Source organism: Hordeum vulgare, chromosome 3H (genome assembly GCF_904849725.1).
Source record: "Hordeum vulgare subsp. vulgare chromosome 3H, MorexV3_pseudomolecules_assembly, whole genome shotgun sequence".
In the NCBI taxonomy this organism is placed as follows: domain Eukaryota; kingdom Viridiplantae; phylum Streptophyta; class Magnoliopsida; order Poales; family Poaceae; genus Hordeum; species Hordeum vulgare.
In genome coordinates this window covers 608,912,649-608,925,500 of record NC_058520.1, presented here as the reverse complement: position 1 = coordinate 608,925,500, position 12,852 = coordinate 608,912,649, and the positions used below count along the sequence as shown (strand labels likewise).

General features: G+C 44.0%; 1 protein-coding gene across 1 annotated transcript; it reads left to right on the top strand.

Moving 5' to 3' along the window:
- The first annotated feature begins 7,566 nt into the window (after positions 1-7,566).
- Positions 7,567-12,372, top strand: LOC123441076. Its single transcript, XM_045117597.1, has 5 exons — positions 7,567-8,285; positions 8,383-8,487; positions 8,570-8,884; positions 11,556-11,903; positions 11,981-12,372. The coding sequence occupies exons 1-5, from the start codon at positions 7,613-7,615 to the stop codon at positions 12,262-12,264; spliced, it is 1,725 nt and encodes a 574-aa protein (XP_044973532.1). The 5' UTR covers positions 7,567-7,612; the 3' UTR covers positions 12,265-12,372.
- Positions 12,373-12,852: the final 480 nt, after the last annotated feature.

Here is a 12,852-nt window from a genome sequence, read left to right as displayed (position 1 = left end):
GCATTAATACATATGCTTTAACTACTCTCATGAGGCAAGTAAAAACGAGGCAATTAGATGGCTTATCCTAGAACAAAGCATTAGTGAGTGATGATTTTCTTCAGCCAATCGGTAACCAAGGATTTAGCTACTGGGAGCAATCCGTGATGTATTGTTTGATTTACAAAAAATTCTTATTCACGATTATAAGTTTTGTTTTGGTAAAAAAAGAGAGGTGTTGATATTTATATTTGATGTCGTGCTAGCTAGTGAGCGCTCTACCTAGTTGCGTACACAAATTATGAATTCGTTTATCAAAATAAACTGTTGAATTTATTTGCTTGCTGCCAGAATAATTCATATATGAAAGGCAACATGAATTTAGCTATAGCTCTGTAATATAACGCTCAGTGCAAAACTGCAAATTATTTGGCATTTTCAATTCATATAAACCCGCACGTGAGAACAGTGATAGCCACCAAGGAGACATATTCGGATTTAGTTAACTATTTATGTGCTATCTTGGTGCAATATTTTTAGCGTGATTTAATCTACATATTCTGGAAGTTTTATGTGAAGATTGATGCTCTAATGTATAGACAATCACGTAGGTGTCCTCTTTATTACATGGTTACAAATTGTGGTTCCCTTCTTCCCTTGAAGTTACCATTCTTTGAGGCACCTTGCTTAACACTTATTTAGTGATTCCTAAGTCTTGATTTATTTTGGTTATCTCAGTGAATAAGTTATGATGTAAATATTCTAGTGTGCTTGAGCTTGAATGATGAGTAATTTACATGATTGACAATTCCTATGTGATCGGTGAGAAAGTAAAGGGTACATATTCTGCAATGCTTGCTAGATGTACTGGATACTTAAAGGTGTTTAACATACTGTTAAACTGAAAACATGGAGTTACCACCTCTAGTTGTCCATTGTTCTTATGTTTCCAGTGTAATTCCTGAGTTTTGTGCACTCACCCTTGCACTTATTTGTCTTTTAGGTAGTAGATAAACAACATGCATGGGAGACAGATATAGTACCTCTATATCACTTCAGACTTCAGACACTTAAATAAAATGCTTAGTGGACGCCTATACATCTACTTATTAGTCTCAGAATATTAGTTGTCACATTGCAATGCGTAGTTGTTCCTTAGTGATTTAGTTGCGTGAAGCTATAATTTATTTGATATACTTATTGCCTTAATACACGTGTTTTTTGGTGAATGAAAGAGTTCATTGAAATTCAAGAACTGATTACATTCAATGTTCCTGATGTTTAAAAATTTCATTCTAGGAGCATGAAAAACAATTACGATTGCATATTTTCACTAAATATTGTAACATATTTGTTCCAATTATAGTTTGACGGCATAAACTATGGGATGTGTTAATTATCTATGCAATTACTTGACCACCATTATTAGAGGCTGGTCCACATGCCATATGATCATCTATAAATATTCGAAGATGGCTAAAGGGATAAGAGGGATCTGATTGAATAAAACGTAACTTATTAGAGCTAAAAGCATCTTGAAGGAAAAGTGTGAGAGTTCAGTTATGAAAGGTCAAAATGGTATGTTGATAAAAGGATAATCTTGTCGGATGTGTCTGAATTTGTTGTCCATTAATGTCAAAAAAGAACCAGAGGAAACACGCCTGTAAGCTAATTTTGTAGAATGACCATGCACCGATTATGGACCGCGTTAAATTAGACTTATTTTTCATCAATAGCTTAAGACAAGTCTATCTCTGAAATGAAAGCATTTAAGCTTTGAGGATAGCAGAGTGGGCAATTTCCATGGAATCCATTGTAACGTCAATATGTGTCGGTTTGGTGATATCCATATGTAAATCAGGAACATATTTCCTAACAGTTTCGTTAATAATTTGCCGATTCCTAACCGTGATCATGCTCCAATTTTAACTATTTCTAAACCGAGCATTGTTAAGTCTGAGGGTTCTTTTAAATTTCAAAATTTGTGGCACCTGGAAGATGATTATCATGACATGGTGAAAAATAACGGTAGTAAAACTACTACAAAAGTCTTTCCATGTTGGAAATTCTCTTGTTGCAAGATCACTCGGGAGATGGAGTAAAGGCAAAATACCCATTGAAGTAGCAACTACAAATAATCCATAAATATCTTGAATCCTTTTAAACTCAACCTATTCATTTGTAGGTTCCGAATGAAGAAGCTAGCTTGGTGGATCAATATGACCAAGTGACAGAAAGAAACATGGAAACAATTATTTTCATAATTTTGTTGTCAAATGAAAAGGGATGAATAGAAGTAATCTTATTATTGACAATAAAAATAAAATTTAACAAAGCATGTATGATACTGCTAGTTACTTTATGTATTAGTTCACTAATTTATTCTTAACTAGCAATCCCAATTTGAATAATTTCCCTCCTTTGAACGAAAATAATGAGAACATGATGGATTGTCATACTTATCCACATAAAGATGAAGTTTTGCAGTAAAGGAATGAAGAGGAATGCATCTCCTAGACTAGATGACCTGAATGTGGATTTTGATCTATCAGCTTGGCAGTGGATTGGAGAAAACATAACCAAATAGGTCCAATATTTCAACATACGGGGTAAGCTTCATCATCAACTTACTAAAATCTGCATCACTTTAATTATGAATAAAGAAAATGCCAAAATCCCTCAAGACTTTAGGCCCATTAGTCTTTGTAATGTCCTTTATAAAATAATCAATAAAGCATTGGCTATTAGACTCAAGGATCTTCTTCCTAATTATATCCATGAATACCAACAAGCTTTTTTTCAAGGCAGGAGGGTTATTAAGTGTTTTTATCGCTCGGTAAATTAATCACTCCTTTCTTCTTAAATCTTGGAAACATAGAACTTTTATGTTTCCAATTGATTTGGCCAAAGGTTTGGACACACTTTAGTGGTATTTATCAAAAGAGTGTTTTAACGTACAGGTCTACATGGTTAATTCATAGATTTAATCACGGAATGTATTTCGTCAGCCACCTTTTCCTCTAACATTAATTTCCCTAGGCAGTTGACAAGGTTGTCCCCTGTCATAATATCCTTTTATTCTAGTCATCAATGAATTATCTCTTTTCATGCAACACACTTTAAATGATGATCATTTTAGTTTTGTCTAGCTTGGTCAAGGTGATCCGCCTATCTACTCTATCATGTTCGTCAGTGACGTGATTGTTTGGGGCGCGGAAGATAATAATGATGCTAATATTATTGCTTCTATAATTAATCATTTTGTGTTGGTTTTTATCAAACTCCTAATTGTGCTAAATCTTCTATACCTTTTAGCAAGAATAATTATGCTAACTTGAGTAACCAAATTAATAATATTTTGCATGCTCCTAGTATGGATTGTAATACTACTCATCTTGGGCATCCGCTCATTTACCTAGTAAAAACCCATCTCCGGCCAATAATCTTATTATTGATAAATTTAAAGCTAAAGTTAATTGCTATAAGGCTAATAGATTATCTCATGCTGGAAGGCTTATTCTTCTCAAATCCGTTTTTACTTCTCTTCCTATGTATTATAGATCCGCAATATTTCCAAACCTATTTGCTTTAGAGCTTGAGATGGTATTTGCGGAGCTATGCATGAAAGTGGCTTAGTCTTAAGAGATATATATGCCACGAATAATTCCATGGTTTCTACGATGGCTTGGAATATTTTTAGGAATCATAATTCTCTTGTAATGGAAATATGTCAAGATAATATTTTTGATAATTCTTCTACTTGGCAAGCCAATTGTCATCTTCCTAATAAATATGCATTTTACTATCTCATTCTCTATATCCTTCCTTTGATTTGCAAGGTGACATAATTTAACACGAATTGCAAATGATAATTATTGCATTTCTACTAATCCTTGGTGCCATGATTGGGACAAATTTCTTGAAAATCTTAATCCCAATTTAGAACTCCTTGTCCCAAATTTGTTAGTGATCTATTTTATGAGTATTTTGAAATAAAAATTTAGAAAATCCTATCATTAATGCTAATATGGATGATATATTATGTTGGATTCATACTCCTAGTGCAGAGTATAACACTAAGACTGCTTACAAAGCTTTGATGCAGGATGCTCACCCCAAGTCATAAATGCATAGCCATATTGTTTCGTAAACTCAGATCTCTGCTCTAAGTCACGTTTGGCAAAGCAACAATCTAGCCCCAAGGGTCAAAACTTTTCGATGGAGAATTTAAAGAAGAGCTTTAGTGTAAGCACTTAAAAGGTCTAGGTATTCTTCCCAATAAAAAATAATGATGCACATATGGTGAAGTAGAAAGAGATTTGCATCTCTTTGTATTTGTAGTTTCACTAGAGCTATTTGGTTCTTATTTAGTCTTAAGTCTAATGAGCTAAATCAGAATTTGTATCCCTCTGATGCGATTCAAATGATTCTATCTTCTCAACGTGCTCAACTAATCTAGAAAATATTTTCAGGCTTCTTTGTAATATTTAGAAAGATAGGAATTATCATGAACAAATGGAGTCTTATCCAGGTCATTTATGCTAAAAAATGCTAAATGCATTTTCAATTGAGGAGAAAGAAGAGGCTAACATATATGCGAACAACAACAATGTTTCTCGTATTGAGCCTCAGTTTGTAGATTTTTAGGTTTACATAGTGATGCTACTTACATTATGGACATTGCAAAGGATGAAGCTCGACATGGTGTTTTTCTTTGAAATGGTGCTAATAATCAAACTATAATTATTCAATCCTCTATTAAAAGTGTTTCTTATGTGTTGCGTGCTAAAGATCTTTGATTAACTCTAGTAGCTCTCGCAGCTAAAGCTCCAGGGTAGAGTTCTGCTATCTTTTTTTTCTGAGTGCAAAAATCTTATTGAAGTGGGAAGAGCAAGGAATCGATTTGAGATTCGAGGATACTCGAGAATCAGATCGAGACATGATGAATTTTTGAATCATTCTACCCATCTTAGAACATGTGAAATTAAATTTGTTCCAATGATTGGGAATGTCATTGCTTACTCTTTAGCTAAGAAAGCTTTGATGCAAAGATCTTCCTCTAGCCTTTTGATCTTATGCGGCAAATCTTCTAAATCTAAGGATAAGGAGGGCTTAGACGTTATCTCCTTTCTATTTGAATAACTGATTTTTGTCCACTGTTTGGGCTGCAAAGAAATAATATCTAAAGCCCTTTTTGAGGCTTGGTGTTGTCAAACAAAACAAAAACAAAGCAGAGGATATTCTAGTCTACTAGACGAAGCTTCAATTTTGATTTTCCAAACTTAATATTGCGCAGAACTTCTAGAAACAATAGGATTTTCATTTCTCGATTGGGTTGGGGTAGGGTGGTCCAAAGCAATGTTGGTTTCGTTAGTCTTAGAGCATCTATAGCCGGACCTTGCAAATCTGACCCCTCAAATGCCAGCGGATGCGTCCGGGCGCGTCCACGGACACTGACCGGTCACGTCTCAAATAATGCATTCTACATCCGGATACATGAAATTAGAAACCTGAAATCCATACTATTACATGCAACGTAAACCTAATACCAAGCAGAGCTCGTCTGGTTCCGCCATGCCCATGTCCAGCGGCTAGCTGCATCCCTCACAGTGTCGGTATGGTTGCCGGCGAGGTAGAGTAGGACATGGGACACCTGCCGGCTCACGGGAGTCGAGCTCCCGCCGTCTCCCATGCCCTACTCTTCCTCGTCGTAGCCGGTAACCCGGACTGTGTCAGTCAACGTGAGGTCTCTGACAGATTCTTCCTGAGAGGAGTCGACGTCCAACATGAAACGGTTGTGTCGCCCACACTGGTGCACCCTACGAGGCGTTGGAGAGTGTGACTGTGTCTCTCCAACATCCCCGCCGCGAGGGCCTCCGCCACATCCCGTGTCTGCTGCCTCGCCCGGCGGGCACACCGCGCCATGACATAATCCAAGAATGGCCCTACTTTATGCTCGACGTGCCAACGGAGGGGTTGCATTTCCGCCACGGCCTTCGGACGCCAGACAGACCGAACCGCCCCCAGTGAGGCAGCGGTGGCGAATCCAATCACCGGTTGTGCGAACGCAATGGATTCCTAGAGTTGCGAGTCCGAGCGTTGCCGCCGTGTGGCCGCCTCCCGGGAGTAGGGGAGCGCAATATGGATGCCATCTCCTCCTCGGGGGCGCGTGGGACGAGTTCCTGGTCGACAGATCTCGAGGTGAAGGACTCAGATCCGCTGGCCGCCATGCTGGAGGTGAGCTTGGGTGGCGGATGGGTGTGGAGGGAAATGGAGTGAAGTGGCTAGGGTTTGGTCCGGCAAGCGGATGTGGACGAATATATGTGGGGTAGATGCGGGCCAGTGCGGGCGACTATGGGGCAGGCGGACGTGCCTGGGCTCCCCCATATCCGCCCCATATTTGGGCTCGATATGAGGGGTGCCGGTCAGTCGGGACGTTTGAGGTCGGTTTGAGGGTCCGTCGGGGTCGCTTTTTTCCTTACTGGTCAGTGACTGGGTGACCTGGCCGGGCGTTTGAGGAAGGTTTGAGGGATCCGGTTGTAGATGATTTTAGGTGGGACATTTTCCTTGCGGTAAGAAAATGGTATGCAAGATAAGTGGCATTATAGGCGATCCAATTCCAAGATAATACATAGAAAGCCCTATTTATGTTAAGTTCAACACATCCCCAGTGGTGTTGGAGGCGCAATGTGACACCCAATGAGGTGAAGATGCCACACGTGTGGTGCATAGGTTACCTAGCTATCGGCACTCCAGGGGTGAAAAACTACTTACTAGTTTTTTTTGTCATATGAAGGTTTCTTAGAGCATCTCCAACGGCAGCGCAAAAAATCCGCGCCCAATAAATTTTTTAGCGCGTCACTGTAGCAGTTTTGAAGCGCAGGGACCGGAGCATCTCCAAAAGATGCGCGCTAGTGCGCGCCCAATCCAGTCCGATCCAGCGCTCCCATTTGCTGCCGCTAAGAGTTTGCTGCGCGCGCAAGCCAGCACACCAAATATGCTGCGCGCGATGGCGTTTTTGAGCGCGTCCAAAAGTTTTTAGCGCGCGCAGCGTTTTGCAGCTTCTGCTGGAGCAGTCCGACGCCCAAAAAACGAATCTTTTAGCGCGCGGAGCAGTTTTTGGACGCCAGTTGGAGATGCTCTTATGAGAACAACATTATTTTAGAAATGTGTGTGAATACCTCAATTTTGCAGCGACATTTTTTGGGAGCATAAACTTTTTTAAATAAGCGTTCGTTGGGTTTTCGAGTCAGGGCCAGAATATTGCTTCCTTCAAATATGCTGGTGAATACAAACATTTTGGCACATTGTTCATGTATGGTGTTGGCCCATCCAAGCTCGGACGAATCTGGTCCGAGATGAATGGTGCGGGGCATTCCTACGCTGACGTAGGATCCCTATCTCTTCCCGCGCGGAGACGAAATTATACGCGGAAAAATTACTTCCTTCCAATTCTATCGTGTTTACTTCTTTCCAATCATACGCTCCAAACATTCCCACCAACCCACGCCGCCCCTCCCCTCCCCTCCCCTATATATATCTCCATCCTTTCACCCGAATTCAGTCACACCCATTCCTTCCCTCCCTTACGCGTCCGCTAGGCTAGCTTGCTTCCCACTTCCCAGGCCGTGCGATGGAGCCCAAAACCCGGGCTGCCGCCGAGGAGAAGCTCGTCCAGCAACTCTGCAGCGAGCTCACCTGCGCCTGCGCCCTCGCCCATCCTGTCCCCGCCCACAGCGCACAGCCTCCCACCGACGGCGCCGGCGCACAGCCCTCCACCGACGGCGCCGGCGCACATCCTCCCACCGCCGGCGCACAGCCTCCCATCGACGGAGCCTGCGCTGTCGTAACCGATAACCACCCTGCTCCTGTTGTCACTAATCTGTCGCCCACAGCCTTCCTCGCCACCCTCCGCCAGGCCGCCGTGGACGCATCATCTGTCATCGGCGAGTTCGCCCAAGCAAGACTTCTCAGCTTCTCCCGCGCGTTCGCCCGGGGCTGGGGCCCCGCTGGCCCTGGCAGGTACGAGCGTCGTTCCGTCCAGGAGCTCGTTGACGACAAGATCTACCCCGACCTCAACCTTCCAGCAGAAGATGACCCGGAGGAGGCGTTGGAGAGGAGGCGCAAGCGCAACGTTTCCTCCTCCAATCTTGTCGGCGCGGACGGTGCCATCGCCGGGCCAAGTAAGAGGATGAGAAACCAGTGCCTCTCGCCACCCTACATCATCGATCTCGACCCGGAGGATGATGAGCTAGCTGGTTCGAAGGTGGCTGCTGCCGCGGCCGAGGATTCTGCTCCCAAACAAGGTAGTAAACCTGATTCTTTTCTTTCATCAGGGAGATTATAAAGTACTTCACGTATGGTTCGTTTCTATTTTCAGCTGATCCTTTTTTTCATTTTCAGCTGCTACGTTAGGAGAGGAGCAGGATCCGCTACAAGCAGACGGTGGATCCCAAACCGCAACGGTGAATGACGGGGCTGATGGTGCTGCTCCCATGCAAATACAAGGTACGCGTGCTGCTTTAATCGGGTGGAGAAAAAGATGGAGAACGGCTGTCCTACCGTTCCTGATCCTATGTCATTTTCTCAGCTGCAATCTCAGGAGAGGATCAGCACATAAGGAAGAGACTCGAGGAGCTGATCTCCAAGGTGGAACACCAAGCCACCAGGCCGTTCCCGGGGCACTATCGGGGCAAGTTGAATTGGTTTCGATCACAGGTTACCAAGTACCGAGGATCTGCTGTGGAGACATCAGGGAATGTTGGAGGCTCTCTATCTGGCCAACCTGCAAGCAGATATTATGACGCGGGTACTGTGGGTGCATCGGAGTTGCAATCTCATATGAATGTCACAAGTGCCCAACCAGAAGAAAGAAGGCCTGAAATTGGTACAGAAGCAATCGCAGGTATGCATGTGCAAACTGGTGTTGTTAGCGTAATCTTGATTTGTGGGATTTACAAAGTGTTAGATTTATGAACGGGTCTTAGTGTACCGTAGCACTTAGCGGTGTATTAGTAGCATAGTTTTAAATAGCCCGTTATAGTCTCGTTATAGCTTTGCTATACCTTTTCAACATGGAGCCGTTAAATGGTATCATGTATAAAAGAGGGCCCGTCCCCCGCGTCGTCCGTGTCTGGTGACACGGGGGAAAACCAGCGCAACCGCCAGGCTCCCTCCTCCGCCATCTCTCCCCGCTGCGCCGCCGCCGGAGGGCCGGCCGGCGAAGTTGTGCCGCACCCATGAAAGGTGGCTGCGGGGCGACCTCGTTCCCCTCCCACGCACTAGAGCCCTTCCCCTGACCCTCCATCAGCCCGGAGCCCTCCACCACTACGCGCCCCTCCAGCGCCGCCTTCCTCGTCCCCGGCGACGACGCTCGTCCATACATGGACGGATCCACGGCAATAGCGTCACGGTGTCTCCCCCCACCGCACGCACGACCTGGCCTGCCCAGATCCAATCTGGATACGGTTGTGTCCTCTAGCCCGACATGGATGCATGAGCTCGATCTGCTCCTCCCTGGGCCACCTCCTCCCTCGACTGCAGGCTCTCCTCTCGTGTTGCTGCTGATGGTGTGGGCACGGCTGTGGGTGGTGGAGGAGTCCAGCGAGGCGAGGCTCCAGAGGCACCTGATTGGATCAGGGGCCTCCCCAGCCGGTTGTGGTGTCCCCTTCCTCCGCCCGGCTGCTGCGTCCTCTGCGTAGCCTGCTGGATCCATTCGAGCGGGGGATTCGGCTCCTTAGCGGCGCAGTGGAGGTCTGGCAGCGAGGCGGCGACGGACGGGTTGACAGGGACGGACGTGCGGTCATATGGCCGAAGGTAATGCAAACCTATGACATTGGTGGGGCCTGCTGGCGTGCTTGAATAAAGGCGACGGTCATAGTGTTCCTCTTACGCCAAGACGAAGATCTGCCTGATACACGAATTTTCTGATCTGGTGGGAGTGGCGGGTTCCGGAAGGCTCCGCCGGCGAACTCCCATGGACGTGTTATGCCTGGAGATTGCTGGATCCGGTGGAATTCGGTCGTGCCCATTGGTTCTCCATTAAGGAGGGAGCGGCGCGAAGCTCTGCTATCTGGTTCCATCAGGAGATATCGTACTCTATGGTAAAGTCAGAGGCGGAGAATGTCATGAAAGCCAGGATTGAAGGACTAATGCTGGGGATTATAGCCTACGGCGCTGAGGAATTTGCTTGGAGTTTCGAGATTCGTAGCAGTGGTATGTAAGTGGGGGTGACATGACAAGTGAAGTTCAAGGTCCTATCTTTCAGGATGAAAATCAAAGGTCTGTCTTAATTGATTGTGCCTGGCAATGGTCTTATTGAAGACATTGCTTTGAGAGCGGACATTATCTCCAGGGTGAAAACCCAAGATTTACGATCGGGCGACGACGGTGCCTGTGCACAGTTTCCTTCTTGAAGGCGTCGTTTTTTGAGTACTTGAACATCAGGTGTTGTCTTGGTGGTGGTTGTGCTGCTGTTGCAAGTACTGAAACTCTGTTGCGGAACTTTTCTTTTTTAGTTTCTTTTTTGTTTTTTGGCTGTGTGCATCCGTCATGCCATTAGAGCATTGCGTTGTTGCAGAGGCTGGGTGTAATTGGTATATCCTCGATATTAATATATACTCTTTATAAAAAAACAAATATACTGCTAGAGGCTCGTCACTATTTACCATAGCCCGTTATTTTAAACATTGATTAGTAGTACATGTAGGCATATATATACAGGTATCGTTTATGTCTAATACGTTAAGGTATATATAGGCGGAGTTCTAGTCATAGTAGTACTAGGAGGTAAAGTACAAGTAGGTTTAGGATTTGTCTAAGGACGGTGGCTGCACTCCCTATATACGCACACGAAGATGATACACCTGCGAACAGTTTTTATGTATCCTACGCAAATTCCTAAAACACTAATCAAACCACACCACCTGAATTTCAGGGTTGGCCCGTGCCCCCAACTAATGACAAGTAAAGAACCGCCAAATCAGGAATTACGTAAGGGACGTAAAGAATCCCTATGTGGGTGTAGCTTTAGTCATATGAATAAAAGGTGCATGGGTTTGTACGTACCGTAGCGATGAGGCAAAACGAAAAGAAATAAAGAGTGAAAAGAAGGACTACATGTATTTCATGCGGGCGCGTTCATCTAATTTGATTTGATCGTTTGCGAGGACGAATACCCAAAAGTGTTTAGACAAAAGAATTAGAAACTACTCCCTTCATCCCTTAATATAGGCCTAGTTCTTTTGGCCGATTCTCCCATAATCTTGAGAATCGACCCTCCATCCAGCTTCTTTCAGAATCTTGAATCCATATTTTTTAACAATCCTAACTAGTTAGGATGTGAACAGTTAGGATTGTAAAAAACATAGGGATACAAGATTCTGTGAGAAGCTGGGTGAAGGGTCGACTCTCAACATTCTGGGAGAATCAGCTAAAAGAACTGGGCCATAAGATAGTTTGCCAAAGCATCTTATTTTGTGGGACGGACGTAGTATAATATTCCTGTTACATGTGATTTGTTTTCTATCTATGTAGAAAAGTTTTCCTATATGTTCCTGATCCTATTCCATTTCCAGCTACAATGCCACAACAGGAGCAGAACCAAGAAGACGGTAGACCTCGGCTTAGCCAGGCTGAAATCATGAAGAGAGTCGACGAGCTGGTCTCAAAGGTGAAAAACCAAACCAGCCGGCCCAGGCCGTTGCCGAAACACTATCTCGGCAAGTTATATTGGTTTCGGTCTCAGGTTGCCAAGGACCATGGATCTGCTGTGGATACGTCAGCTAATATTAGCAGTGCTTTATCTAACCCACCTGCAAGCGACGAGGGTACTGTGGGAGAAACGGAGTTGCCCTCTCAAATGAATGTCGCAAGTGCCCAGCCAGAAGAAAAAATGCCGGAAATTGGTACATCCACAATTGCAGGTAGCAAAGTGGCGTTCTAGATGTGCCCATCACAAGTGTTCATATACAAGAGTTTGATGTTAATACTCCTGTTGCAGGTGGTTTGTCTCCGATGCATGAAGATGGAGGCATGTCTTCACAGCCTGCAGCCGGAAATGAAGACAGGGAAAGTGAGGACGTGCATGCTGTTCCAGGATCTAATGCTTCTTTGCAGGAGATGGTGTCCGATGTCATACCCACGATTCCTCAAACCTCGCCCGCCAGGGAGGGTCAGCTCGGCATCGCTAGCCCGAGGGGGGAACCAGACGACCTGGATGGGGTACATAACGATCTGGACGAGATGCAACCTGGGCCATCTAGCTCCGCGAGTGTTCCTCCGTAGCTCCGGTTTCTCCGTAGATTGTTAGTGACCTTGCTGGTCTATACATTAATTCTGGCTACCTTTTGTTTAATGGACCTATTGCTTGTTTCTAGTCGATAACTATATGTTCAGGATGCGAATGTTGACATTATTGTTATTGTATCACTACTTAGTACTATCGTGTGCATCATATGATCATACCATATATTTAAATTTGACAATATTCATATTATTAATCTGAAAATTAATCATGTGTTTAATACTGTCTGTTCGTTTTACTTTTACGATCATCATATATAAGTTGTGGGTGTTAGGAAACATGGCAATATGAGATATGTTTTTCGTCCCTTAATCTTCCCATTGCCCTCTTTGTAGAGGTATGATAACTATAAGATATGTTCATGTTTTTTAACTGTCCAAGCATTTTAAGAAATGTGAAAGCTAGCTAGCTAGCGAGGCACATGTAATTCTTGCTAGTTCTCTTGCTATGTGCACTGGTTGAGGAAGAATTCATGGCTATGTTACAACATAGCCAGACTTTAGCTACTCTCAGGAAGCAAATAAAAAGAGCCAACCGGCTTGCTTACACTAGAACAAAGTGTTGGTGAG